The following is a 26316-nucleotide window of genomic DNA, read 5'->3' on the forward strand; positions in this document are numbered from 1 at the left end:
ACTGAGCAATAAAGGGTTAAATATTATGTCAGATGTAAATTATGTCTTTGCCAATAGTTGGAAGAAAGTTTTTGACTCGCTGAGCTACTGCCATTGAGAAGTTGGCTGTTGGAACGACTTAACTTACACTTGTCTCCTTTTTAGGCACCTCGACAGCAGCAGCAATGAACGGCCTGATATCACCTCAGTTCGGAAGCGGATTAAGGTTAGTGGGCATCTCCAATTAGCTATGAAATGAAATAAATCAGTAATGGTACAGCTGTTCAAATCTGCAGACCACAGATAGTGTGGAGTGTATGATTCCCTGATAGACAATGATAGTGGAGGTGTTATACTTAACAATCAGTGAAAGACCATATTGAAACTCCTTAGGTTGTTTAGGCATTGTGATTAATACTTGTCTGCCTGCATTAATTGAGAACCCAACTATGTTGAATAGGCTACTCATAGGCATTCATATGGTTAAAGCAGGGAAATGATCTTGCCAGAACCAGTTTGCTGTTGAAACTTCTGTCTATTATTTTGATCACCTACTCACCCCTATACTTGTTCTTGAAGTTTAATGCTTTCTGCTCCCTGCCCCACTTGTTTTTCACTCTTGTAACCATAAGACATGCCATCAGTTGAAACAGAACCAGCAGAGTAAACTGACTCACTGCTCACCAGGGAAGTGGAGCCACAGATGCCATGATCTTTTTCCCAGTTCGTACAAGGCCAGCTAATTACCCCGGAGAACATGGTGGAGAACTACTGCCTTGAACCACTGCAGTACTTCTGATGAAGGAACTCCCATAGTGTTGTTAGAGAAGATGCACAAGAGTTTGGACCCTGCTATTGGTGAAGAAATGGTAATATGTTTCCGAGTCAAGATTTGTGACCTGGATCTAGATATCAGGAATGTCTCTGAGACTGGTGTCCATTCTTCCTCAGTGGTAGAGACAGCTGGTCTGGGAGGTGTTGTTGAAGGAAGCTTAGCACATTGCTGCATGGCATCCTGTAGGTGCTCCAAGTTCCCAGAAATCATTCAGCATTGTGGCCAGCCCATAAGTGAAGCAGTTTGCATGGATCTAGGCAAAGTGTTGTAAAGTGGTCACTCAGGCCTTGAAGAGGTACAGAGGAGGGCAACAAGGCTGATACCATGGAGTCAGAGAAAAACGACTTAATTGTCTACTTTCCTTGTAACTAAAGAGACATTTGTGAGCAGCCACTATGGAACCATATACAATAGTAAAAGGGATAAAGAAAATAAGGCCAGAGCAAGATTTCCCAACACAGCAGAGCAATGGAAAGGAAGATACAAGCTCCAGACACTGGAGGAAGTTCAGATCAGGTGCCAGGAAACAATGACTTAGATTGAGGGTGAACAGCAGGTAGAATGACTTGTCAGGAAGGGTATGCGTCCAAGATTGTTTTTAGGAACAGCAAGAAGCTGCATGCAGAGATGGTATGCTAGTCTTCTGAGGGTACAAAGGTGAAAGGGTTTTCACCACCACAGTTATTGTGTGAGGCTGTGAGAAGTTGGCAGTGTTCTGGTGGGGATTGTTCTGAAGGGAGGTGCATTCCTTTTTATTTACCAGTAATCCAATCTACTTTTCCACATGCTTCCAGATGGTGACCCATGAGATGGACATGTGCTACGGAAAGATGGGAAGCTTGTTACGATGTGGCTCCAGGCAGACCCTTTTTGCCAGTCAATTGATGCGCTATGCTGACCTGTATGCTGCCTCTTGTATAAATCTCTTGTATTACCCTTTCAGCTACCTGTTCCGAGCACCTCCTGTACTGGTACGTCAGGCATTCTCTCAGAGTGTTTATTAAATAATCATTACTTGGGAATGTGAGGTTAGAAGGACAATTCATCAGTTCAGTGCCTCACAGGATCACAAGTATTCTTAACTGGGATCTGCTGTAGATGGATTGATTCTCTGTCTGAAATGTTGTGCTAAGCCAGGTGCATGATCTTTGGGCATTGGGAGGCTGCAGACTAGTTGCCCAAGGTGACTGTGAGTTGGAGTTTGGGGGGTAATGTCAGCATTTATCGTCCATCCCTATCTCCCCCTGCACTGAGGAGGTGGTGAAGAGACAACCACATTGGTGATTCTGGAATAACATGCAGACCAGACAGTAGATTTTGTTCCCTGTAGTACAGCAACAACCCAGATGGATTTTCATGACATACCGGTACTTTTTTTTATGACAATCCTATTGTTTCATTGTTATTGTCACCAAGATTAAGTTAATATTTAAATTCCAGAGTTCTTCAGCTGTTACGGGACTTGAACTTGTGCCTTTGGATCAATGGTCCAGACCGTCAACTGCTGTTCCAGTAACATATCCATTGCACCATGATTCCTCTTTGTGGGTGGTGCAGAGCTCCCATCCCATTGAAAGACAGCCAGGTTGAGAGGCCAGCTGACCATTGGATGTGGTACCAGAGGTTGCTTGGAATTGTACAAGGGGAAGGCCAATTGGCCTTGGAGAAGTGGTAATACTTCACTAGAGGAGGTGATCAGTGGATCACAGGGAGGCAAACTGATTAGGCATTAGATAGTGGGGAACAGGGTATTGGAGATGATCATTCCAGCTTCCTCTGACACCCAGGATCCTTCTGGAACCCAAGCAAAGGCCTTTGCAAGCTGGACATGGCTGTTGTCACCACCTGTCTGCAGTCAGGTTTCCTGAGCCCTGGCAAACCTGGTCCACAATCATTACATCTAATGTGTGAAGGTCGGCTCTCATTAACCACTTTAATTACTGGCAGAATTCTCAGAAGCAGTTTCTTGCCTGTCCTCTAGTCGGCTCTGCTTCAACAGGAGGCAGGAACTCTAGTAGACAGGTTGGAGTCAGATTTTCAATTATTAACAGTTTAATCTCCCTCTCCCCACTCCCACAACCAACTGCTGATTTGTTCAGACAGTGGAGGGAATGTTAAAAATCCTCCCACTATGTCTAGCACATGTTGCCCTCTTTGAAGGTGGCACATTTAAGAGTTATTGCAACTGCTGCTGAGTTCAGGATAAGGACGACCTGTTTATCACCATTTCTTTCTACACAGAGTGGAATTGTCAGTTTGATTGAACAGACTTGTTCTTTCCTTTGCCCCAAGTGAAATCAGTAAAGTTATAGTATAGAAAGCCATTTGGCCTGTTAACTTCCAGCTAATCTCATGCCCTCTCCCCATAGCCCTGCAAAATCTTCCCTTTCCATTACTTATGCACCTCCCTTCAGAGTGCCACAATTGAATCTGCCTCTATTGCAACCCTACTATTAGTGACGCAAAGTCACGTCAGAGCCTGTCAGAGTGCCTCCGCTGCTATGCTATGCAGTTTTTCTGGTCCTTATATTCCTCTGGTGAGGTTGATAGAACAGTATATACCAAATTTAATTATTTGGTATACACTTCTGTTGTCTCCCCATATTCTTTGGAAAAAATACATTCTGAATCCCTGCCTTGTTGATTTATATTTAATCGTCCCTTTACACACTTGCCAAGCTGTTTCACTTTTATTAATAATAAACCACTGTACCGTTTCTCTCGTGCTTTCCTTCAGGCCAGGACTTTTGGTGAGCTACAGGTTGCTTCCCATTGAAAGCGCTTCAGTACTTCACTCATTCTGGATGTGAGCTTGGACAGTCTGCAATCTTTGCTACTGGGTGGGATAACACAGCTGAACCGAATGTCCCTCGCCCAACATAACAGCTACCACACACTTCTCTGCAGCGTCATTGCATAATGATCAGGATCTGATTTACCTCCTCCTTTCCCCAAGGGCACTGAAGCCTATCGTGGTGTACTTACTGCTCCACTGCTTGTACCAATTTAACTTGGCACAGGCTGGAATTGAACCTGAGAACAAATAGACTCTGTGATTTATGCATTGACTACTGGGAAAGCTTCAACATTATGTTTAATGGACATTTATGTTAAGAACTAAAAGAACTTCCGGAACTTGAGACAAGAGCTGCAGATGCTGGAATATGGAGCAAAAACAAACTGCTGGAGGAACTCAGCAGGTCGACCAGCATCTGTGGGGGGGGGGGGGGGGGGGTGGGAACAGAGAAGGAACTACTGATGTCTCTGGTCAGGATCCTTCATCAGGACTGATAGTTGAGACAGTCAACATAAAGAGGAGGGGAGGGATGAGACAGGGACCGGTAGGTGATAGGTGGACCGAGGAGGGGTGAAGGATGACAAGGGATGGAGTCAGGGGGGGAGGGAGGAGGGTGGAGGGTGGAGCTGGGTGGGGGAGGGGGAAGGGTGGGGTTGGGTGGGGGAGGGGGAAGGGTGGGGTTGGGTGGGGGAGGGAGGAGGGTGGAGTTGGGTGGGGGAGGGAGGAGGGTGGGGTTGGGTGGGGGAGGGGAAGGGTGGAGTTGGGTGGGGGAGGGGGAAGGGTGGGGTTGGGTGGGGGAGGGGGAAGGGTGGGGTTGGGTGGGGGAGGGGGAAGGGTGGAGCCGGGTGGGGGAGGGGGAAGGGTGGGGTTGGGTGGGGGAGGGAGGAGGGTGGGGTTGGGTGGGGGAGGGGGAAGGGTGGAGCCGGGTGGGGGAGGGGGAAGGGTGGGGTTGGGTGGGGGAGGGGGAAGGGTGGGGTTGGGTGGGGGAGGGGGAGGGTGGGGTTGGGTGGGGGAGGGGGAAGGGTGGGGTTGGGTGGGGGAGGGGGAAGGGTGGGGTTGGGTGGGGGAGGGAGGAGGGTGGGGTTGGGTGGGGGAGGGGGAAGGGTGGAGCCGGGGGGGGAGGGGGAAGGGTGGGGTTGGGTGGGGGAGGGGGAAGGGTGGGGTTGGGTGGGGGAGGGGGAAGGGTGGGGTTGGGTGGGGGAGGGAGGAGGGTGGGGTTGGGTGGGGGGGGAGGAGGGTGGGGTTGGGTGGGGGAGGGAGGGGTGGGGTTGGGTGGGGGAGGGAGGGGTGGGGTTGGGTGGGGGAGGGGGAAGGGTGGGGGGGGTGGGGGAGGGAGGAGGGTGGGGTTGGGTGGGGGAGGGGGAAGGGTGGGGTTGGGTGGGGGAGGGGGAAGGGTGGGGTTGGGTGGGGGAGGGAGGAGGGTGGGGTTGGGTGGGGGAGGGAGGAGGGTGGGGTTGGGTGGGGGAGGGAGGAGGGTGGGGTTGGGTGGGGGAGGGAGGGGTGGGGTTGGGTGGGGGAGGGGGAAGGGTGGGGTTGGGGTGGGGGAGGGAGGAGGGTGGGGTTGGGTGGGGAGGGGGAAGGGTGGGGTTGGGTGGGGGAGGGGGGAGGGAGGGTGGGTTGGGTGGGGGAGGGGGAAGGGTGGGGTTGGGTGGGGGAGGGGGAAGGGTGGGGGTTGGGTGGGGGAGGGAGGAGGGTGGGGTTGGGTGGGGGGAGGGGGAAGGGTGGGGTTGGGGGGGAAGGGTGGGGTTGGGTGGGGGAGGGAGGAGGGTGGGGTTGGGTGGGGGGTGGGGGGGGGGGGGGGAGGAGGGTGGGGTTGGGTGGGGGGGGAGGGAGGAGGGTGGGGTTGGGTGGGGGAGGGAGGGGTGGGGTTGGGTGACAGAGGCAGGTGGGTGATAGGTGGAAGCAGACAAACTGAAGGGACAGATGGAGCGAGGGGGGAGGGAGAGGGGAGGGCTGGGGGCTGATAAGCAGGAACACAAGGGCTACAGGTGCCGGAATCTGTGAGTAAGGACGGTGATAATGGGAACCATGGGGGGACAGGTGAAGAGCAGATGGAAGCAGATGGGGGAGGGGACACAGTGGGTGGCAGATGGATGGGTCCAAGAGGGGGAGGGGACAAAATAACGTGAGGGCGGGCTGGAGGGGGGAAAGGGGACAAAATGGGAGGACTGGAGGATGGATGGGAGGGGGAAGGAGAGGGGAACACAGAGAGCTGGGGTTACCTGAAATTGGAAAATTCAATATTCATATCATTGGGTTGTAGATTAACCAGGCAGAAAATTTCCTCTAGTTTGTGTTGGGCCTCACCCTGGCAGTGGAGGAAGGCCAAGGAAAGACGGGTCTGTGTGCAAATAAAAATGGCATGCATCTGGGAACTCGGAACAACCAATGCGTACACAGCATAGGTGCTCTGCAAACTCAGTTGCTTAGTCTATGCTCCTCTACGTCGGTGAAACAGGTGCAGGCAAGATGACCAATTTGCAGAGCACCTGCACTCTGTCCGCAATAGGCTTTGTGTCCCCGATTATCACCCTCCAGCCTCTGTGTCCACCCTCACCCTCCCCTTCCCCCACCTGGCTCCATCTGCCTGTCATCCTTCATCCCTCCTTGGTCCACCTATCACCTACCAGCCCCGTCTCTCCTCTCCCCTCTGCTCTTTATACTGACTTTCTTCCCTCTCCACTCTCAGTCCCTGCTGCAGATTCTCGACCCAAAATGTCAAACAATTCCTTCCCACACCCACCCCAGTGTTGCTGCTTGACTCGCTGAGTTGCTCTGGCTGTTTGTTTTTTTGTTCTGGAACTTCAAGGCCTGGCGCCAGCTGCCCAGTTTAGAGAAATGACGGTGTTGAATATTGATTACTGAGAGATTGTTTCCTTTCTGCAGATGCCCCATGAATCAACGGTCGAGCAAATCCCTCTGGATATCAGTGATATGGATGGCTTCTTAGAGAAGCATAAGAACCACTCCCAAACAACCAGTGAGAGCCATCAGGTCAGTGAATCTCTTCTTAAAGAGAAGAGTGAGTGTTGGTACTTCCTCCTCAACAGAGATAGCTTTAATTGCATTATAGCTTATCCTCCATAATTGATTCCTGCCGGTCTCACTATTTTCCATGGAGGTCCTTGGACCTCACCAAGGAGGGAGATGTCCAGTGTCAAACCTTCATGCTTTGCTTCCTGTCTGCTGCCTCTCCTGCATCTGGGGAGATCAGGCTCATTTTTGCCTTCCGCTCAGTGAGATAATTACAGTCCTCTCATTCCCCTATTAGTTAACTTTATTCCATGTGCATTTTTCACTGTTTCTTTGAGATTATATTGAAGGGTGTTAAAATTAAATGTTCTCTTTGCCCTATACTCAGGGTTCTTGTAACAGTTACGAAATTGATGCAAGCATAGAGGAGGAAGAAAAGTAAAAACATTCAGTTTCCTGATGGTGTTAATTAATTGGTCCATTGGTTTTGAGAAACATTCCTGATTTTCAGAGGTGACTCCAAAGTAACAAATCTGAAGTGAGCTGGGATGATGTCCATGATCCAACTGGAACATTGATCCTCTACGTTTGTTTATAGCCAGTAAACTCTGTGACTAAGTGATCTTTCTTGTCCTGAAAGTTCTCACATTACAACCAGTGACTCAAATTGACCAAAGTGCTGTTCCAGAAGCTGCCACATTGGCCATAATAACAGTGGCCATAAGCATGAAAATGTTTGTTCTAGAATTATAATCAGGATAGGCTGATAATTATTCAGCAACTCAGTCTGTATTTACACTGTACTACACAAACCTTCACAAAGTGCACTGATGTTATGAAGGAATTTCCTGGGCATGTATCCACACTATTTAACTCTCTTGCTTCCAAGGAGAATGTTGCATCATCTTGCACCTTACTGGAAGGAAGGGAGAGCAGAGAGAAGGTTGTAGGAGTCAGTGTTAGGCTATTATGGGTTTAGGAAGAAATATTATAAAGAAGTGGAGCATAGAGACCATGTCCAAATGTAAAAACCTCAATCCGCAACCTGTAGATATTTAGAAACTAATTCTTCCCTCCATGCCATCCATTTATACTGATCCTGCACTAATTCCGTTTTCTTCTCCTCACATCTCATCAACTCCCCCCAGGTTCTACCACTAACCACACACTAGGGGCAATTTACTGTTGCCAGTTAACCTACCAACCCGCACATATTATGGATGTGGGGGAGGGAGCTAGAGCACCCGCGGGAAACCCACTCAGTCACAGGGAGAATGTGCGAACTCCACACAGGCAGCACTGGAGGTGAGGATTGCACTTGGGTCACTGGCACTGTGAAATCGTGGCTTTACTAGCTGTACCACTGTGCTGCCCTTATAGTTCCAGCATAAATATTATCTGACATAGTTGAAGACAAATGTAACTAAACATGGAATAAAAACAGAGCATGTTGGAAACACTCAGGTTAGGCAGCATCTGTGGAGTGAGAAACAGTTAATGACCTTTCTGTTTCTCTCTCCCGACCTGCCGAGTATTTCCAGCATTTTATGATTTTTTGGATTGCCATTTGTTTGATTTATGGTAACTCAACATGGATTCAGCTTGCAATGTCAGAAAAATACCTGGTGACAGTCATTGCATTTACTGTGCAGTGGGGCTCCGAGAACTGATTCCTTTCCAGGTATCCCATCGAGGATTAATTACAGAGATAACCCAGAGACCTGTGCAGTGGGTTACAACATCTGCCATCAGATCAGTAAATTGAAAGGGTCACATTCCTCTGAGGTCACCACTTGCTGCCAGGGTAACCCATTTATTCCCGTGTTTAGTCCCCCACACTCGTTAGACCAATTTTACAGCTCTCATCTTATGTTCAAATCCTTTCATGGTCTCACCCCTCTCTATCCCTGCAATCTCCCACCGAGATAACTGAGTTACCTGACTTAGTTTCTTGAGTATTCCTAGATTCAAACTCTTCACCATTTTGGCTCAGCTGTCAGCCCTGTCTTTGGCATTCCTCCCTAAATCTCATTGCCACTCCATTCTTCTTTCTGATATGAAGTTCCTTAAAATCTACTTCAACAAAGCTTTTGATCGTCTGCCCTGGTATCTCCTCACATGACTTAGTGTCAGATTTTGTTTGATGTGAAAGACCTTGGAGCATTTTACCACTTTTAAGTGCTGTAACAAGTACAAATTGTTGTAGTTGTAATTTCAGTGAATTCTAGGATTTAATGCACCATCACTAAACCTATAACATCCACACTAGATAATCACATCTGTTCAGGAAACAAGTTCTAAGGAGACCTTTTCCTGGCAGAAACCGAGCAGCAATAATGATGATGTCACAGCGTGTTTGTGCAGCAAGTACTGGTTTCCCTGGTTTCTGTGTAAGAGGTATAAGACGATGATTAGGATGCTTAGTAACAAAAAATTCAAGCATTTTCCATTTTTATGAAAGATTGTTGTGCTTCTGATTGTTTGTATGTTAATGGAACTGTTGATATTTCATTATGCTCTATATAATTATAAGATCATTTTTCAATTAAAAACATTAAAAAATCTCACACTTTGATTATTTTGAGTTGTCAGTGATATATTCTCTACATTCAAGGTAATTAAAATCAATCTAAAGCAGGCAGCTGTTAATTTCACGATATTTTGTAGATTGAGGTTACAACAGAACAGTAGACCATTCAGCCTTTTGACTCTGTTCCACCATTCGGGTAGTTTATGACTGGTCTATATTTAACTGTTCCACAACCTAAATGGGCAATTGTGATAGATGCTTAGAGAATACAATTTCCTTCTGTAGCACCTCCTCCAAGAAACCTATTGAACACAAATGTAATTCAACAGTTTCCAATGTGGAATTGGAATTGGTTTGGACCGAGGTACAGTGAAAAACTTGTCTTGAATACCGTTCATGCAGATCAATTCATTACACAGTGCATTGAGGTAGTACAGGGTAAAACAATACCGAATGCAGAGTAAAGTGTCACAGCTACAGAGAAAGTGCAGTGCAGGTAGACAATAAGGTGCAAGGTCATAACGAGGTAGATTGTCAGGTCAAGAGTCCATTTTATTGTACTAGGGAACCGTTCAATAGTCTTATAACAGCAGCATAGAAGCTGTCCTTGGGTCTGGTGGTAGGTGCTTTCAGGCCTTTGTATCTTTTGCCTAATGGGAGAGGGGAGAAAGAATGTCCTGGGTGGGTGGGGTCTTTGATTATGCTGGCTACTTCCCCAAGGCAGCGAGAAGTATAGACAGGATCCATGAAGGGGAGGCTGGTTTCCGTGATATGCTGAGCTGTGTCCATAACTCTATGCAGTTTCTTGCAGTCCCAGGCAGAGCAGTTGCCATACTAAGCTGTGATGCATCCAGATAGGATGCTTTCTATGGTGCATTGATAAAAGTTGGTGAGTGTCAAAGAGGACATGCCAAATTTCTTTAGCCTCCTGAGGAAGTAGAGACGCTGGTGAGCTCCCTGATATTTCAGTCTAACTTATTAGCAGATGGACTTTTTTATATGAGCTTTGATTACAGCTGGGATAACCAAAACTCCAAAGTCAGCATGTCTCAGAATTAGGTCAGGTTTTTGCTAGAACCATCAAGTATCTGAGTAAACTGCATTGGGAACCAAATTGCACAGCATTACCTTCCGGACTGGACAATTAAGAATCTGGTATCCTGCTTGCATGGGATGGTTAAACCTCTTCATGTAGCCAGTTGGTGTCTTTTGAATAATGTTGTTTGGGAGAGTTCCACACCAAGGAGAACTACTGCAGTGGGTACAGCTTTGGATCTGCAGTTCTCTGCAGGTATTTCCTGGACAGATCAAGGTTATGGTGCAGGTACAGTAGTCCTTGCAATAATATGTAGCTAAATAGCTATCTTTACCATAACCTATTTTTACACTGCCTGCTGATTGCTTTGTACTGGCATTTGCACAAATTACTTGCAAGACATTTTCAGCAAGTGAAGATGCCTGATCAATGTACAGATGTAATAGCAACCCCTGTGCATTAGTTTTGTTGAGGGGAATCTTTTTCCCATGTAGGGGTATCAAAAACAAGAGAGCAGAGGTTAATGTAAGAGGAAGGGTTTTTATAAGGAATTTGAGGGGTAAGTTCTTTACACAGTGAGTGATATCTGGGACGTGCTGCCGGAGAAAGTGGTGGAATCAGATACAATTTAAGAAGTATTTAGACAGACACAAATAGACAAGGCATAAGAAGGATACAGTCCTAATGTGGGCAAATAGGATTGGTGCAGATGGGCAGAAAGGTCAGCATGGATGTGGTGGGCTGAAAGGCCTGTTTCTATGCTGTATAACTGTAAGACTCTGCTTGTAAAAAATCCCATGGTACTCTTTCACAGAGAGCTGAGGAATTATTACTTGATGTGCTGGCCAATCAAAATTACTAAGTACATTTCATTTGATGATTATCTAATTGCTACTTGTGGGCATTTCCCGTGTACAAGGTGCCACTACACTTCCTACATTACAATAATTATACTTAAAAAGCATGTAACATGCTTTGGGATGCTATGAAAAAGTGTGAAAGGTGCCATTTAAAAACTCTCTCTTCCTTTCTTTCCTGATGCCTTCACTTGATCCCAGGCTGTTGGCATTGATTGGGCCACAAGTCAACATTGTGGCCTTGTTCCGATGAAGGGTCTTCAATCTGAAACAATAATTGTTTCTTTACACACATGCTGATTGTCTCCAGTGTCCACTGCCTTTAATTAGCAGAAGAGTCTGATATGTTTCTCAATTGGCCTGGGAAGGAGGTGCGCTGCAGTTTGACTCGTTGCCCAATCAATGGCATGAGCCTGAAACAGTGTGGAAAGAAAGGAAGAGAGACATTGTTAAATATTACTTTTCACAACCCTTTCATAACTTCCCAAAGCATTTCACAGCCAATTGAGTGCTTTTTAAGTAGTTACTTTTTTATTTCTAAAATATACTTCATTGATAAAATTTATCCAGGAAATTCAATACAATCAGTTCATGCCTTTTACTACATTCATTGTACCACCAAATCAATACATTCTAGTACAATGCATCAATGCTACTTATGTTTCTTGTTTAAACAATGCACCCATGAAGTGTTTGAGAGGCTGTTATTGAGGGCCCTGCCCCTTAGTGTCCAGTGGTGGCAAGACCTAAGAGGGCCGTCCTTCACCATAAAGTCTTTGAGGTGGCTGCACCAAGCTGCAGTGATCCCTCTGCAACCTGGAATGTGCCAGGCGGCAGCATTTGATTATGGACACCTTATTGCACCGGAAGACCAACTTGTTTTGGGGCAGAGAAAAGTGCATCTTTTGCTGAATTGATGACCTTCCAGTAGGTTGATGCTTGTCTCAGTGTGCATCGCTGCGAAAAGCCGCAGATCAGAGGATTCAATGTTACAAGCTGCTCAGGGCGAATCTCAGTGAGGAACACTGCATCCTTTTCCAAAGCACAGTCCACAAAGAGATGGATAATTAAGTATAGTTATTACTGTAGGAAGTGCAATGGCAATCTTCACACAGGAGGCTCCCACAACCATCAATGTGACATCTTCATCAACCTGAACTTCATTGAACTACCTTTATTCCATTCTGCAACATCTTTAGAACTTATGAAATAATGTTATCAAAGAAAATGCACAATAATATCAGGATGATATCACCCCTCCCCTTTGGTATGCAGATAACACTGTACAGATTTCTCTACCGGTTTATTCCTGTAGACTCCGTCCAACCTCTAAAGTTGACAAACCCAAATGCCAAAGTTATCCAGCGCAAGCCTCACTGGGCTGCGCATGCGCGTTATGGCAGCCGGCTCTCGAAGCACGCGTGGTGAAAGGCTGGGCCCGGAGAGCGCATGCGCACTGCTCTCCTCATGACGAAGGCATATCGCCGCTGGCCCGGGTGCGGGGCGCAGGCGTAGTGAGGGGCGGGCAGCGGCGGGGATGCGGACGGGTGGTGGGCTGTTGGCGGCATGGCTGGGCCTGTGGCTCGGCCTGGCGCACGGTATCTACTTCCACATCGGCGAGACCGAGAGAAAATGCTTCATAGAGGAGATTCCCGACGAGACCATGGTGATCGGTGAGCGTGGCGGCCGTGGCCGGCGCATCGGGGGACGCAACGTCACCGCCTGGTAGAGGCGCGGGCACCGAACCCCCCCCCCCAACACTGACCGTCACCGAACCCCCCCCCCAACTGACCGTCAACCGAACCCCCCCCCCCACACTGACCGTCACCGGACCCCCCCCCCCAACTGACCGTCACCGAACCCCCCCCCAACACTGACCGTCACTGAACCCCCCCCCCAACTGACCGTCACCGAACCCCCCCCCCAACACTGACCGTCACCGAACCCCCCCCCCCAACTGACCGTCACCGAACCCCCCCCCACACTGACCGTCACCGGACCCCCCCCACACTGACCGTCACCGGACCCCCCCCACCCAACTGACCGTCCACCTGAACCCCCCCCCCCAACTGACCGTCACCGGACCCCCCCCAACTGACCGTCACCGGACCCCCCCCCCCCCCCAACTGACCGTCACCGGACCCCCCCCCCCCAACTGACCGTCACCGGACCTCCCCCCCCCCCCCCCCCACACTGACTGTCACCGGACCCCCCACACTGACCGTCACCGGACCCCCCCCCCCCCCCCCCCCCCAAAGACACCTGCCTCACTGGCCAACATTAGACATCAAAATACTCTCCTCATAGTGCGGTGTGTCTCCTGCTGGCTGTCATTGAGCACCAGGACTCGTGATGCTGTGTGCCCTCTTCACTGCTGGCACTGGCACTATGTTTTCCTTTCCCCCATCCACTTGTCCTATGGTAAACATGCCCCCTCCACTGTCTGCTACTTTGCCACTCGATGTCTGGACACTGAGTATCACAATGAACTCTACTCAAAATTGCTGCTATTGGCCGGTCTGTGTCCTCCTAGCTGGCTCTGTGCTCCTTGCCCCCAAATAATTGCAAGGGATCTTCCACTGGCATCTTGTTACCTATGTAATAGTCATCCAAGGTACCGTGTATTGGATACATGTACTTTGTGCCTCTTGGGTAACATTGGGCACCATATCCCTACTAGCTGGCACTAGGTTTCATTGCTTTTACTGAGTGACAGTGGTCATTTTTGCACCCTGCACTGACATTGGGCTGCATGTTGCAGGGCATTTGAACTCATACAGGTTGGCACTTGGCACTATTTTCCCAACTGCCTGCCACTGGAAGGTGAAGTTCCAACTGCTTGGCATTGGGCAGTTGATTTCATGGTATCCAACTGGCTGGCACCATTAATATTGTCACTTCTGGCCAGCACAGCGTATGGTGAAGCCCAAACTTTTTCACTTGCCAAGCTAAGAATGCTTGGCCATACAGCGAAGGGAGAGCCCTAAATCAAAGTTTGTCCACAGCTAGGCAGTTAATATTTTGGAGAATGCAGGAACAGGAGGAGCTCATTGAGTCACTCAAGTGTGCTCTGACCTTAAGCGAGCTAATGGCTGATCTATGATCTCACTCAAACCTCTGTCTTTATTTATCAAAAACTATTAATCTCATATTTAAAATTGATCTAGCAATTGTTGGTTGTGGAAGGGAGTTCCAAACTTCTGCTTAACATTGTATGTAGTAGTGTTTCTTAAATTAGCCTGGCTCTAATATTTGGACTAGGCTCTGCCACTAGATACACAATTCCCTCCCCTTGCCTTTCAGCATTCATTTCAGCACTCCCTGCTCCACCCTTACGTCCCACTTACTCTTCCCATCGTATGGCACCTTCCCATACGTCCCACAGGAGATGCAACCCGTGTCCTTCCACTTCTTCCCTTCCCTTCTTCCCTTCCCAAACAGTCTTTCTAGGTTAGGTAGCTGTTCATTTGCACTTCTTCCAATCTAGTGTACTGCATTTAGCATTGACAATGTGGTCTCCTTTGCTTTGGAAAAACCAAACACAGATAGGGTGATCACTTTGTGGAGCTCCTGTGCGTAGTGCACACAAGTGACCCTGAGCTTCTGGTTACCCACCACTTTAACTTGCCATCCCACTCAGACCTCTCTGTCTGTGGCCACCTGCACTATTAAAACAAGGCCCAGTGCAAGCACGAGGAACAACACCTCATCTTCCATCTGGGCAAGTTGCAGCCCTCTGAACTCAATTTTGATTTTTCATCTTCAGATAATTTGCTGTTTCTGACTGTGAGCACTGCCCGTATTTGCCTGCCCCTTGCCCCTTTTTTCTTTCATTTGTTTAGTCTGACCAGCTGGCCATATCCTATCAGGCCAGACTAAACAACATTATACAGGCTTTTCACCAGCAACACATCACACAGACTGTGGAGCTTGACTGCTCCTTACCTGCCATATTATTTAATCCTATCAAAGAAATTCTTTGTTCTGTCCATTGCCCTCCCTCATCTTTGCTACCTAGCCTAACTAGTTTTCTCTCTGTTTTGATGCAGGTTGCAGACCTGGAATGTTAACTATTTCTTTCCACTGGCGCTGGACCTTCTGAGTTTTTCCAGCATTTTCTGTTCATTGGCTTCATCAGCCGCCTCAGGACCCAATGTGGGACCTGTACACCCTGCCACAAATGGGAGCAGAGGTGCTTGACAGAGTCGGTGGTTGATAGTTTGGGAGGTGGTGCCCTCCTTGCACTAATCATGTTGAGCTTCCCTCTGCTCCTAATGACGAGACTCAAGGTTCTTGGTGCCATTTCAAATGCTCTTTTAGAATGGTCTTGGGTCAGGGATCCCCACAAGTCAGTGGGGATGTTACACCTTTACAAGGAGACTTTGAGAACATCCTTGAACCTTATTCTCTGTCCATCTGGTGATCTCTTACAGTGATGGAATCACAGAGCATCTGCTTGGGGAGTCTGGTGTCAGGCGTGTAGATGACATGATCTACCTATCAGAGTCAACTGTATGTAATTATGCTGGAGATGTCCTTGAGGTCACTGTTTTTGTTGGACCTGGGTCTTCGGTGCCTACAAACTGTTTTCCATGACTTAATGTGAAATGGCTGCTGCTGCTGTAATGTGAGTGGCCACCTGGGCTTGACAGAGTGCAGTCTTGATTCAGTGCTAAGAAAACTAAAGACCAGGCTCTATTCTTAATCTCTACTGGTTGCTTGGCTCTTTATATATATTTTGTTCACACGTTTATTTCTCACCTCTGGTTTAATTACACCTTTTAACTTTCCTTTAATTGTGGTCCTTGAAGCACAGCTTGTAATAGTATACTCTTCCCTTTTGTTTTAGAACCCTCCCTCTCACACCATTCCTATCCCCTCCCCAACACACACGACACACTAGGTTTTGACCCAGCAGTGAAGGAGAAAAGGTGATTTATTCATGTCCCAAACTTCATGGCTTTGTGATTTCTCAGTAGTGCTTTCCAACCAATGAGGTTTTATTTTGTTTGAAGTGTAATTATTGGTGTAACATTGGAAAGCTGCCAGACAATTGTCTCCCACAAACAAGAAAGTAATAAACAACCAAATTGTTTTACTGTTGTACTGGAGTGTCAGCCCTCACTTTATGCTTGTGGCTCTGAAGTGGAACTTGAAACAACATTAGGGGAAGCCTGTAATCTACAATCATTTCAGTTGGATGTGAATACCAACTAATTAAAATCCTCTTCCTGTCATCCACAGGGTAACATTCAATATGCTATCCATATAATCATCAGTTTGCATTGATGTAATAGAAGCCTAATCTTGGTTGTAAGGTGCTGATTAATGACATCCTGTTTTTTTATTGCACAAGGTGAATCATCCTGTGGTAAATGTCTTTCTGCAGGCTGGGCTGATGTTAATGATTGTTGTTACAGAGTAACAACAAAACTTGGTTGGAAGCCCCAGATATGACCTGTGTGCTCAGCCTTCGTAAAGTGATGCAGCCCAGAACAGGCCCCTCAGCCCACCACATCAGCTATCAACTATCCACTCCTACAGTAATCTTACCCAGTCCCATTTTATTCTCCCCCCTACCCCCTCCATTCCAGATTGCACCAGTCACCTACACACCAGGGACAATTCACAGTGGTCACTCGATCTCTGGGATGCAGAAGGCAACTGGAGCACCTGAAGGAAACCCACATGGTCACAGGAGAATGTGCAGATTCCACGCAGTCAGCATCCAGGGTCAGGATTGAACCCGGGTCGCTGGAGCTGTGAGGCAAAGGCTCTATCAGCTGCACCACCCACCCTGGGGCATTTTACTTTAAAAATCTTGAATAGCCAGTGAAAGTAATTTTCAAGCTAGACTAGAACTAGTGATCATAAATGTAAGATTGTCACCGATGAATTGGTTGTTCCAGAGAAACCATTTCATGGAACGGTTGAGACTCATTCACTTGAGTGCATTTAAGTAGCTGCTGGAGTGAAGGAAAACAGAATAGGCTGCTTTGGAATAAGATTGGTGTGGAGCATAACCTTGGTGTGGACTTGTTGAGGTGAAAGACCCGTTCTGTGTTTGAGTGATTCTACCGAGTTCTTTTTCTAAATGTTTAATCCAGGTAATTACCGGACTCAGCTATGGGATAAACAGTTGGAAGCCTTTCTGCCCTCAACTCCAGGACTGGGGATGCACGTTGAAGTGCGTGATCCTGATATGAAGGTAGGATGCAGCATGGAGTTGAGGTGTATGTGTGACTGAGATTGGAAAACGATGGAGGGGACCACTAGAACTATCCTGTTGGAACAATAATGTTTGCGATGTGCAGAACTGACTTGGTTCTGAAGTTGTACAATGTTTACCTGGGCTGTGAACAGCTACTGCTGACACAAACTGCATGTTAAGAGTCATAGAGGATACAGCATGGAAACAGGCCCTTTGGCCCACTGAAGACCCCACTTGGAGTATTGTGCTCAGTTCTGGTCGCCTCACTACAGGAAAGATGTGTAAGCCATAGAGAGGGTGCAGAGGAGATTTACAAGGATGCTGCCTGGAATGCAGAGCTTGCCTTATGAAAGCAGGCTGAGGGAACTCGGCCTTTTCTCCTTGTAGAGACGGAGGATGAGGGGGGACCTGATAGAGGTGTATAAGATGATGAGAGGTATTGATCAGGTGGATAGTCAGAGGCTTTTCCCCAGGGCTGAAATGGTGGCCACAAGAGGACGTAGGTTTAAGGTGCTGGGGAGTAGATATAGATGAGATGTCAGGGGTAAGTTTTTTCCTCAGAGAGTGGTGAGTGCGTGGAATGGGCTGCCGGAAACAGTGGTGAAGGCGGATACGATAGGGTCTTTCAAGAGACTGTTGGATAGGTACATGGAGCTGAGTAAAATAGAGGGCTATGGGTAAGCCTAGTAATTTCTAGGGTAGGGACATGTTCGGCACAGCTTTGTGGGTCGAAGGGCCTAAATTGTGCTGCAGTCTTTCTATGTTTCTATGAATTCGTGCCAGCCATCAACCATCCATTTTTACAGCAGTCCTACCCTAATCCATTTTATTCCCCACACATTCTGATCAACTCCTTTCAGACTTTACCATTTATATGGACACACTGGGTAACTTGCATTGGCCAATTATCTACCGGCCTGCACATTTTTGGGACATGAGAAGAAACTGGAACAGGTGCAGGAAACCCACACAGTCACAGGGAGAACCTGCAGACTCCCCGTAGACAGCACCAAAGGTCAGATTGAACCTAGCTGTAAGGCAGTGGCTCTGGCTGCGACACTGTGCTGCCCCAAATGTTGTCATATAGCAAGAAACGGGACTCCTGTGGTGCCAAAGCAGTGTGCAGGCATTCACAGGGTATAGCCTTTTAATGAGAAATCGTCTTCCTCTAATTTGATTAGTTCCATTGTGGGATCACTGGTTCTCGAGATGAAAGGTTGGTCCCCAAATCTCTGAAGGAGGCTATAATACAGTTTTTAGCAGTATTTAGCAGAATTAGTCAGCCACCTCTGCCAAATACATTTCAAATGATCCAAAAATCCCACCTTTGCACATTGGGACAGAGTATAGCCCTGTGAAGTACAAGAAGTTTCAAGTTCTCAGCTGAAGAATGGGAAATTGAAAATGATGTTTTTAATTGCTGCGTTTAATAGCAGTGAATGTCATACAGTGCCTTTCATCTTGTGCATTATTCTTAATTCAGTAAGCACCTTCCAGTATGCAGCTGGACTGAAACATTGCTGGAGAAATAACCCACACAGTGTTCTTTAGTGCAGTCTTTTGGGTTAATTTAAAGTACTGAAGCAGAGGTCCACTGAGGAGTGTAATTACAGAGGGAAATTGAATCATTTGGATTAGAAAAGTCTGCTGTGTTGATGAGATAGCACTTGAAGGATTGTAATTGGCATCCCTGGACTTGGGAATGTGTCTGGTCACATTTCTGTACGGTAATCTGTGCAGCTGAGTTCAGACTCCTAGGTGATGCCCTATAATCAAATGACCTGTGAAACTGCTCACTGAGTAAGGGTGCAGAATACCAACCAAGCATCCTTGTCCTATGAAGGGAAAGTTCTCAGATATAAAATGCAGGCAGTTGATCATTGTTCTCTTCTCAAGAGCTGTTGATTGAACATGTTTTACGTCACTAAGTGATGAATTCTGGTGTTCTCGCACTCTGGGTCCTGTAGACTGACTGTTCCATTTCACAGGTGATCCTGTCCCGACAGTATGGCTCTGAAGGACGATTTACCTTCACCTCACACACTCCGGGTGAGCATCAGATTTGCCTCCACTCCAACTCGACAAAGATGTCATTGTTTGCAGGTGGCAAACTGGTAAGAGCTGGGCATTAGGTACTTTGATATATTTTATTTGTAAAGAAACCAGTCAGAGTTTTCACCAGTTGGTGTTCTTCTGTATTCTGCCTTGCTGCATTATTATCTCAAAGTGAAACTCGGAACAGTGCATTCAAAGGAATAGAATGTGTGCTGGACTCTGGCAACTCTTGGATTAGATTGAAGATCTTCAGTGTGTTAATATGCTCTTTCCTAAAGTTGAAAATCTCGTTTTCATGAAGTTTTTATCAGCTGTTTTCAGTGCACATCAGCTTTATTCCAGTGCACATTTTCACTTTTTAATTGTTTTCTCCCTTTGCCTCTGTCAAACCTCCAGATGTTTCTACTCAAAGTTATTTGTATTTTTCTAAATTGGAAATTTACTGTACACCTGTGCATTCAGCTGGAGTTCTGAAGATGGGAATGCCTCCACGGTTAAATACCTCGCTGATACTGTTTGGCTTTGCATTTGTTAGTTGTGTGAGGTTCAGTGATACTGGCAGTACACATGCATCCATACCTCTTCGTTTCAGCGAACGTTAATTGGAGTTATTATGTGACATTATTATAACGTGGCTTTAAATGCACACCTTTGAATTCCTTCATTTTTTCTATTTTAGCGGGTGCACCTTGATATCCAAGTGGGGGAACATGCCAATAATTATCCAGAAATTGCCGCAAAGGATAAACTGACAGAACTGCAGCTACGAGTTCGACAGTTGCTGGACCAGGTCGAACAGATTCAGAAAGAACAGAACTACCAGAGGGTGAGTAAGGAGAAAAGAGTGACCCAGGAATCTAAAACACTGCCACATCCCCATTCACAATGTACAGTCTCTGGAATGGTCTGGTGTGGAATTAGAAAGTAAGGCAACATGTGCCTCCTGCATTCTCCTGTGTTTCCAACAACATATTGCACCTGGTGTTATACTGTGACAGGAGTAAGAGATGTAAATATCCAGGCATCTCATACCCTGAATCTTGTGGAAAGAGAGTAGTAAGCACTGTTCAGAAGCTGACTGCAGTTAGTGTGGTGAGGTAGTGTTGCATTGGAGTTAACCATGACATCTGCATGTGGACATTGGAGTTTCTGACTAGTTTGGGGTGTCTTGAAGGATTTTAAATTCTTAAGGTTTTTTTTTGCAAAGGAGAATATTCAACTGTGCAGGCATCACAGATGTGTGTAGAACCATAGAACAATACAGGCCCTTTGGCCCACCATGTTGTGCTGACCTTCAAACCACTCCTAGGACTATCTAACCCCTTCCTCCCACATATCCCTCTATCTTAAATTCCTCCATATGCTTATCTAACAATCTCTTGAACTTACCCAACGTATCAGCCTCCACCACCACCCCCGGCAGTGCATTCCATGCACCAACCACTCTCTGGATGAAAAACCCCCTTCTGATGTCTCGCTTGAACTTCCCAACCATCACCTTAAAGCCATGCCCTCTTGTATTGAGCATTGGTGCCCCGGGAAAGAGGCGCTGGCTGTCCACTCTATCTATTCCTCTTAATATTTTGTATACCTCTTATCATGTCTCCCCTCATCCTCCTCCTCTCCAATGAGTAAAGCCCTAGCTCCTTTAGTCTCTCCTCATAATCCATACTCTCTCATCCAGGCAGCATCCTGGTAAATCTCCTCTGCACCCTTTCCAACGTCTCCACATCCTTCCTCTAATGAGGTGACCAGAACTGGACACACTACTCTAAGTGTGGCCTAACCAGAGTTTTGTAAAGCTGCATCATTACTTTGCGGCTCTTAACCTCAATTCCACGACTTATGAATGCTAACATCCCATAAGCTTTCTTAACTACCCTATCCACCTGTGTGGCAACTTTCAGTGATCTGTGGATATGAACCCCCAGATCCCTCTGCTCCTCTACACTGCCCAGAATCCTGCTATTTACCTTGTATTCTGCCTTGGAGTTTGTCCTTCCAAAGTGTACCACCTCACACTCTCTGGATTGAACTCCATCTGCCACTTGTCAGCCCAGCTCTGCATCCTACAATATCCCTCTGTAAGCTTCGACAGCCCTTCACACTATCCACAGCACCACCGATCTTTGTGTCATCTGCAAACTTGCTAACCCACCCTTCCACCCCCTCATCTAAGTCATTAATATCACAAAAAGTAGAGGTCCCAGAACCGATCCCTGTGGGACACCACTAGTCACAGCCCTCCAATCTGAATGAACTCCCTCCACCACAACTCTCTGCTTTCTACAGGCAAGCCAATTCTGAATCCACATGGCCAAGCCTCCCTGGATCCCTTGGCCTCTGACTCTGTTTGATTTTGTTCTTGTGTATACTGTGCGAGGGTGAATCTTCAGATAACCAGGAGCAGCTTATTTAATTGTCCTGTCCCAAAATCGGTGCTTTACTGATGCCCACCTTTTCATGTACATCAACTGTAGCAGATGTAAGGGGCAGATACCTCTTCTCATGCAGTTTCGACACAGCCACAGTGAGCAATCCCAGCTTGAATGATGCTGAATATATTGGTCTCAAATATTACAACAAATGGTTATTATGAACTTGATTTCCATTATACTTTTCCCTCCTGCCCTGAAGACACTGACTCCTGTAAGGTTCTGCGGGCACCTTCAGCTTCTTCCCCCTATGTCCAATCTTCATCCAGGCTGCCTGTGAAGATCACCAAGGTCAATCCTCTGTTTTGAACTTGCACCTTGCATTGGTGTCACTGACTGGCTGTGTGAGTGGGAATGCTGGCAGAATTCTTGCAACTTCTTCTCTTGCACTACCCCCCAGCCCCCTGCCCCCCAGCCATACATCCTGGTTGAGGGTTGTAGAGGTCCTCTACAGATAAAAATACAAATGTTAAATCATCACAGACCGTTTGACCTGCCAGAATTTCCTGCACTTTTTTTAATGTGAGGGTTGATGCAAGGTCAAGATTTGAAGATTGTCCCTTATTAAACCGAGTGGGTTCCTGGTGGCCAAGAGCCAGTCACATTGCTTTAGGTCTGGCATCATATATAGGCCTGATAAAGGAAAGAGAAGCAGGTACTGAACCAGTCGGACTTTTACAGTGGTTACCATAACTGCTTGCTTTTTAATGCCAGATTTATTTAATTAGTAATTTAAATTATCCAGCTACTGTGTTGTGATTTGAATTTTGACTCTGAATCATTAGTTCTGTCTCTGGTTTTCTATTCATAGCATCAGAGGGTTAGAATTGAAATTGGTTTATTATTGTCACTTGTACCGAGGTACAATGAAAAACCTGTCTTGCATATTGTTCGTAGAGATCAATTCATTACACAGTGCATTGAGGTAGTACAAGGTAGAACAATACAGAATGCAGAGTAAAGTGTCACAGCTACAGAGAAAGTGCAGTGCAGGTAGACAATAAGGTGCAAGGTCATAATGAGGTAGATTGTCAGGTCAAGAGTCCATCTTATTGTAGTAGGGAACCATTCAGTAGTCTTATAATAGCAGGATAGAAGCTGTCCTTGAGCCAGGTGGTAGGTGCTTTCAGACTTTTGTATCTTCTGCCTGATGGGAGGGTGGAGAAGAGAGAATGTCCAGGGTGGGTGGGGTCTTTCATTATGCTGGTTGCTTTACCAAAGCAGTGAGAAGTGTAGACAGAGTCCACGGAGGGGAGGCTGGTTTCTGTGATGTGCTGAGCTGTGTCCACAGCTCTCTGCAGTTTCTTGTGGTCCCGGGCAGAGCAGTTGCCATACCAAGGCATAATACATCCAGATAGGATGCTTTCTATGATGCATCGATAAAAGTTGATGAATGTCAAAGGGGACATGCCAAATTTCTTTAGCCTCCTGAGGAAGTAGAGGAGCTGGTGAGCTTTCTTGGCCATGGCGTTTACGTGGCTGGACCAGGACAGGCTTTCGGTGATGTTCGCTAATAGAGAGAAGGAGACTCATTGCATCTATACTGGCTCCATGTTAGAGTACTCCAGCTAGACTCTTCCCCTGCCCTCTCTTCCCACAGCCCTGCAAAATCCTTCGTAAACGTTTGTCCTTGTTCTTTTGCCAATAATGTTTTCTAGTTCTTAAACCCTCTACCGGGAACAGATTCCATCCTCTATGGCCTTTGTGGTTTTAATTACCTCTTAACAGATCTCTTTGCAACCTTTTCTGTTTCAAGGAGCATAACCCAACTTCTCAATGCTGCCCACGTTACTATCGTCCTTCATCCCTGGAATTGTTTTAGTAAATCTGCCTTCATTCCAAGGCCGTAACATCTTCCTCAAAGTCCATTGCCCAGAACTGTGTACTGTTCTCCAACCATGGCAAAATCAGGTTCTTCATGAATTCCTTGTTCTTGTACTCTGTGCTGCTGTTTATAAACCCAGGATCCTGTATGCTTTTAACCATTTTCTCTACCTGCCTGTTATTGTACCTTTTGAGAAGTGCCTTCTGGTCCCTTATTTTAACCCCTCAGTCCCCATTTCCACAGTTTACACTCCTCTCAGGTTTCTACGTTGCCTGTTGTGCCAGCAGAGGTCATTGTACACCAGCACTTGAACCTGGTACTTTAACTTGGTGACCTTGCCAACTAAGTGATGGGCATCTGCTTATTGTTGCTTAACGTGTTGTTCCTATAAGTGGAAGTTTGATCTTGTTTTCCTTTTATGTACAGTATCGGGAAGAGCGATTCCGGCTGACCAGTGAAAGCACGAACCAGCGTGTTCTGTGGTGGTCGATTGCACAGACAATTATTCTGATCCTAACTGGAATCTGGCAGATGAAGCATCTGAAGAGCTTCTTTGAGGCTAAGAAACTGGTGTAGACATCTGTCAGTTGTCATCATTGTAAGAACGTGACAGCAAAACTCACCCCCCCCCCCCCCCACCCCCGTCCTCATTGACCTGCAGTACAGTGTGACTTTTTTCGTGTGGTACTAGAAGCTCCTTTGGAAAGTTTAGGAAGCAAAAGTTTGGTTACATATAAAATGGTTACATGTCGTGGAACAGTTAGTACAGGGGGTCCCCAGTGTGTCTGTGAAGAAATGTTAGTTCATAGTTAATTGTAATTGTAGATTGCAAGTTGGAGCTTCCTTCTGAAGAGACTGCGTTCCTGATCATACATTTTGGATCTGAGAAAAATCACAGCAAACCTTTCTGTGGAATGCAGCCATCCCAAAGAGTTCTTTGCATTTTGCCAAAATTTTCATAAAATGCCACCTTGGGTTTCCACAAAGTGCAGAATTAATGAAGTGTTTCGGGTTCAACACAGTTTGGACTGAGATCAGACCACCCTGCCTCCTGCATTTGTCACTAGTGAGAACCCAGACACATTTCCCTTCTGCTCTTAAATTATAACTTGGTGAAATTCTCCTTGGTTCTCAAAACAAGCAGCAGAAGCAAACCTGGGGGAAAGAAATGGTTGGAAATATACTGAAGGGAGGAATTTTTCACACTCACTTCTCGACAGAAACCCTTATACCCAATTCTATTTACCCTGCACGGGGCACGCCAGTTGTAATCTCTGGATTATTTCTGGTCTCCATCTGTAAGGGCCCTCATTGTGACAAGTTTGGGTAGGTGACCAGCATTATTTCTGGAACTCTGTTCTACATATGAACAGAGACTGGGAGAAGCTGATGTTCTACCTCTGTGACCTTTTGTATTGTCCAAGTGACCTGTTTAACTTTTCTTCTAAAGCAGTGACTCAGAAGCAAAATTTAAAGAGCCTGACTTTAGCTCTCCATGCAGACAGGGGTGCACGCCTCAGCTGCACAAGTCCTAGGAGCTGTGGCCAATCAGGATGCTACCAGGTCCCCCACCATGTTGCTTTGGTATCCTGGCCAGGAGAGGGAGGGAAGGCCAGGGGTGGGGGAAGTGCCTTGGGTTTCTTGTGAGGTCTTCAGATGCCCCTTGTAGAAAACAGCCATGTCTGCTCCATTTGTAGTCCAGGCCTCTCTCCCCAGCAAGTTGCTCTGTATGGAAGCCTTTGTCAGCACACATGCTAACTGGGCCCTGACCTGGTGGTGAAGGCAAAAGGATCACTGCAGGTTATGGCTCTGGGTTAATTTTAACTGCCCACTGGCGGGGTTTCTGCCCAGTGGATAATGTTTACAGTTGGTCCCAGCAGTCATCTTGTTCTTCATTTTCAAGCAAGATCCACTCTGTAAGTAGCGGTGAGTAGGGGTCGCTGTAAGCTCTCCAGTTAGCCCACAGTCCCATTCCAGCTCACCCCTTTGTATGGAGTTCTGACATTGCTGATGTGTGATGCACTTTGTTCAGAATCTGTGGTGTTAATGTAACGGTTCGTGCATGGACAGAGGAAGCTGCTACACTGGAAACGTTTCGGGCAACCAGCTTTCTGAGAACTTGGTGATTGCCCTGGTGTGTCCAATCCTTCTGTTCCCGTACTTTGCCCATTTTGGTACATATTGTATTATTGGACTGGGAGAAAAAAAATTTTTAAATAAATTTCTTATACATGTTTAAAACAATATTGTTTGTGTGAACATTGTTTAACCAAAAGATATGATGTGGCTGTGATTATCCAAACAGAGCCGAGGCTTATAATTACTGTTTGATGGGAGTAAACTTTATTGCAGTGGGGTGGGGTAAGATGGTTAATGTTTGTTTTATGTCAAACATCCTTGTTAATGTAGCAGACACTGAATTATCCATAAGTTTGTTGCCATCAACAAAAAGGTTCTAGGTTGATAAAAGAACAAGAAAAAGCAAACTGCTTATTTTTCCAAGTAAAATTGAGGCAGGATTGTCGTTGTGGTTTGATTCTGAAGGTGGGAGAGAACGCAGCTTCCTCACATTCAGTACATAGCAAAAAATGCAGCGACCACGTGGCAGATTGTCCAAAGAGATGTTTGGTGGGAACGTTGTTGATTCGTTACTTTCATTCATCTTTGGGTTCACTCCGACATAAGATGCAGGTCTCCTATCTTGTGGGACAAGAGAAGCCAGGCAGTGACACTCCTGGCATAAGCCCATTAAGGGTGTCGGAAGGGAATGGTCACAGGCAATG

The 26316-nt window shown here is 46.6% G+C and overlaps 2 protein-coding genes across 3 annotated transcripts in view; both read left to right on the plus strand.

Moving 5' to 3' along the window:
- The window catches only part of LOC127584413 (cytosolic purine 5'-nucleotidase-like), a 171960-nt gene extending 164133 nt beyond the window's left edge, over positions 1-7827 (plus strand). For both annotated transcript variants that reach the window (XM_052041205.1, XM_052041204.1), the window contains exons 17-20: positions 145-205; positions 1609-1785; positions 6498-6605; positions 6973-7827. In XM_052041205.1, coding sequence (XP_051897165.1) covers positions 145-205; positions 1609-1785; positions 6498-6605; positions 6973-7026 — 400 coding nt within the window. In that variant the 3' untranslated portion in view covers positions 7027-7827. The remainder of the gene's footprint in view (positions 1-144; positions 206-1608; positions 1786-6497; positions 6606-6972) is intronic.
- Positions 7828-12469: 4642 nt separating this feature from the next.
- Positions 12470-25771, plus strand: LOC127584225 (transmembrane emp24 domain-containing protein 4). The gene is made up of 5 exons (XM_052040849.1): positions 12470-12680; positions 17115-17215; positions 19207-19332; positions 19953-20099; positions 23960-25771. Exons 1-5 carry the CDS (start codon positions 12545-12547, stop codon positions 24107-24109), a joined length of 660 nt encoding a protein of 219 aa, XP_051896809.1. The 5' UTR covers positions 12470-12544; the 3' UTR covers positions 24110-25771.
- Positions 25772-26316: the final 545 nt, after the last annotated feature.

The sequence above is a fragment of the Pristis pectinata genome, chromosome 29 (genome assembly GCF_009764475.1).
Source record: "Pristis pectinata isolate sPriPec2 chromosome 29, sPriPec2.1.pri, whole genome shotgun sequence".
In the NCBI taxonomy this organism is placed as follows: domain Eukaryota; kingdom Metazoa; phylum Chordata; class Chondrichthyes; order Rhinopristiformes; family Pristidae; genus Pristis; species Pristis pectinata.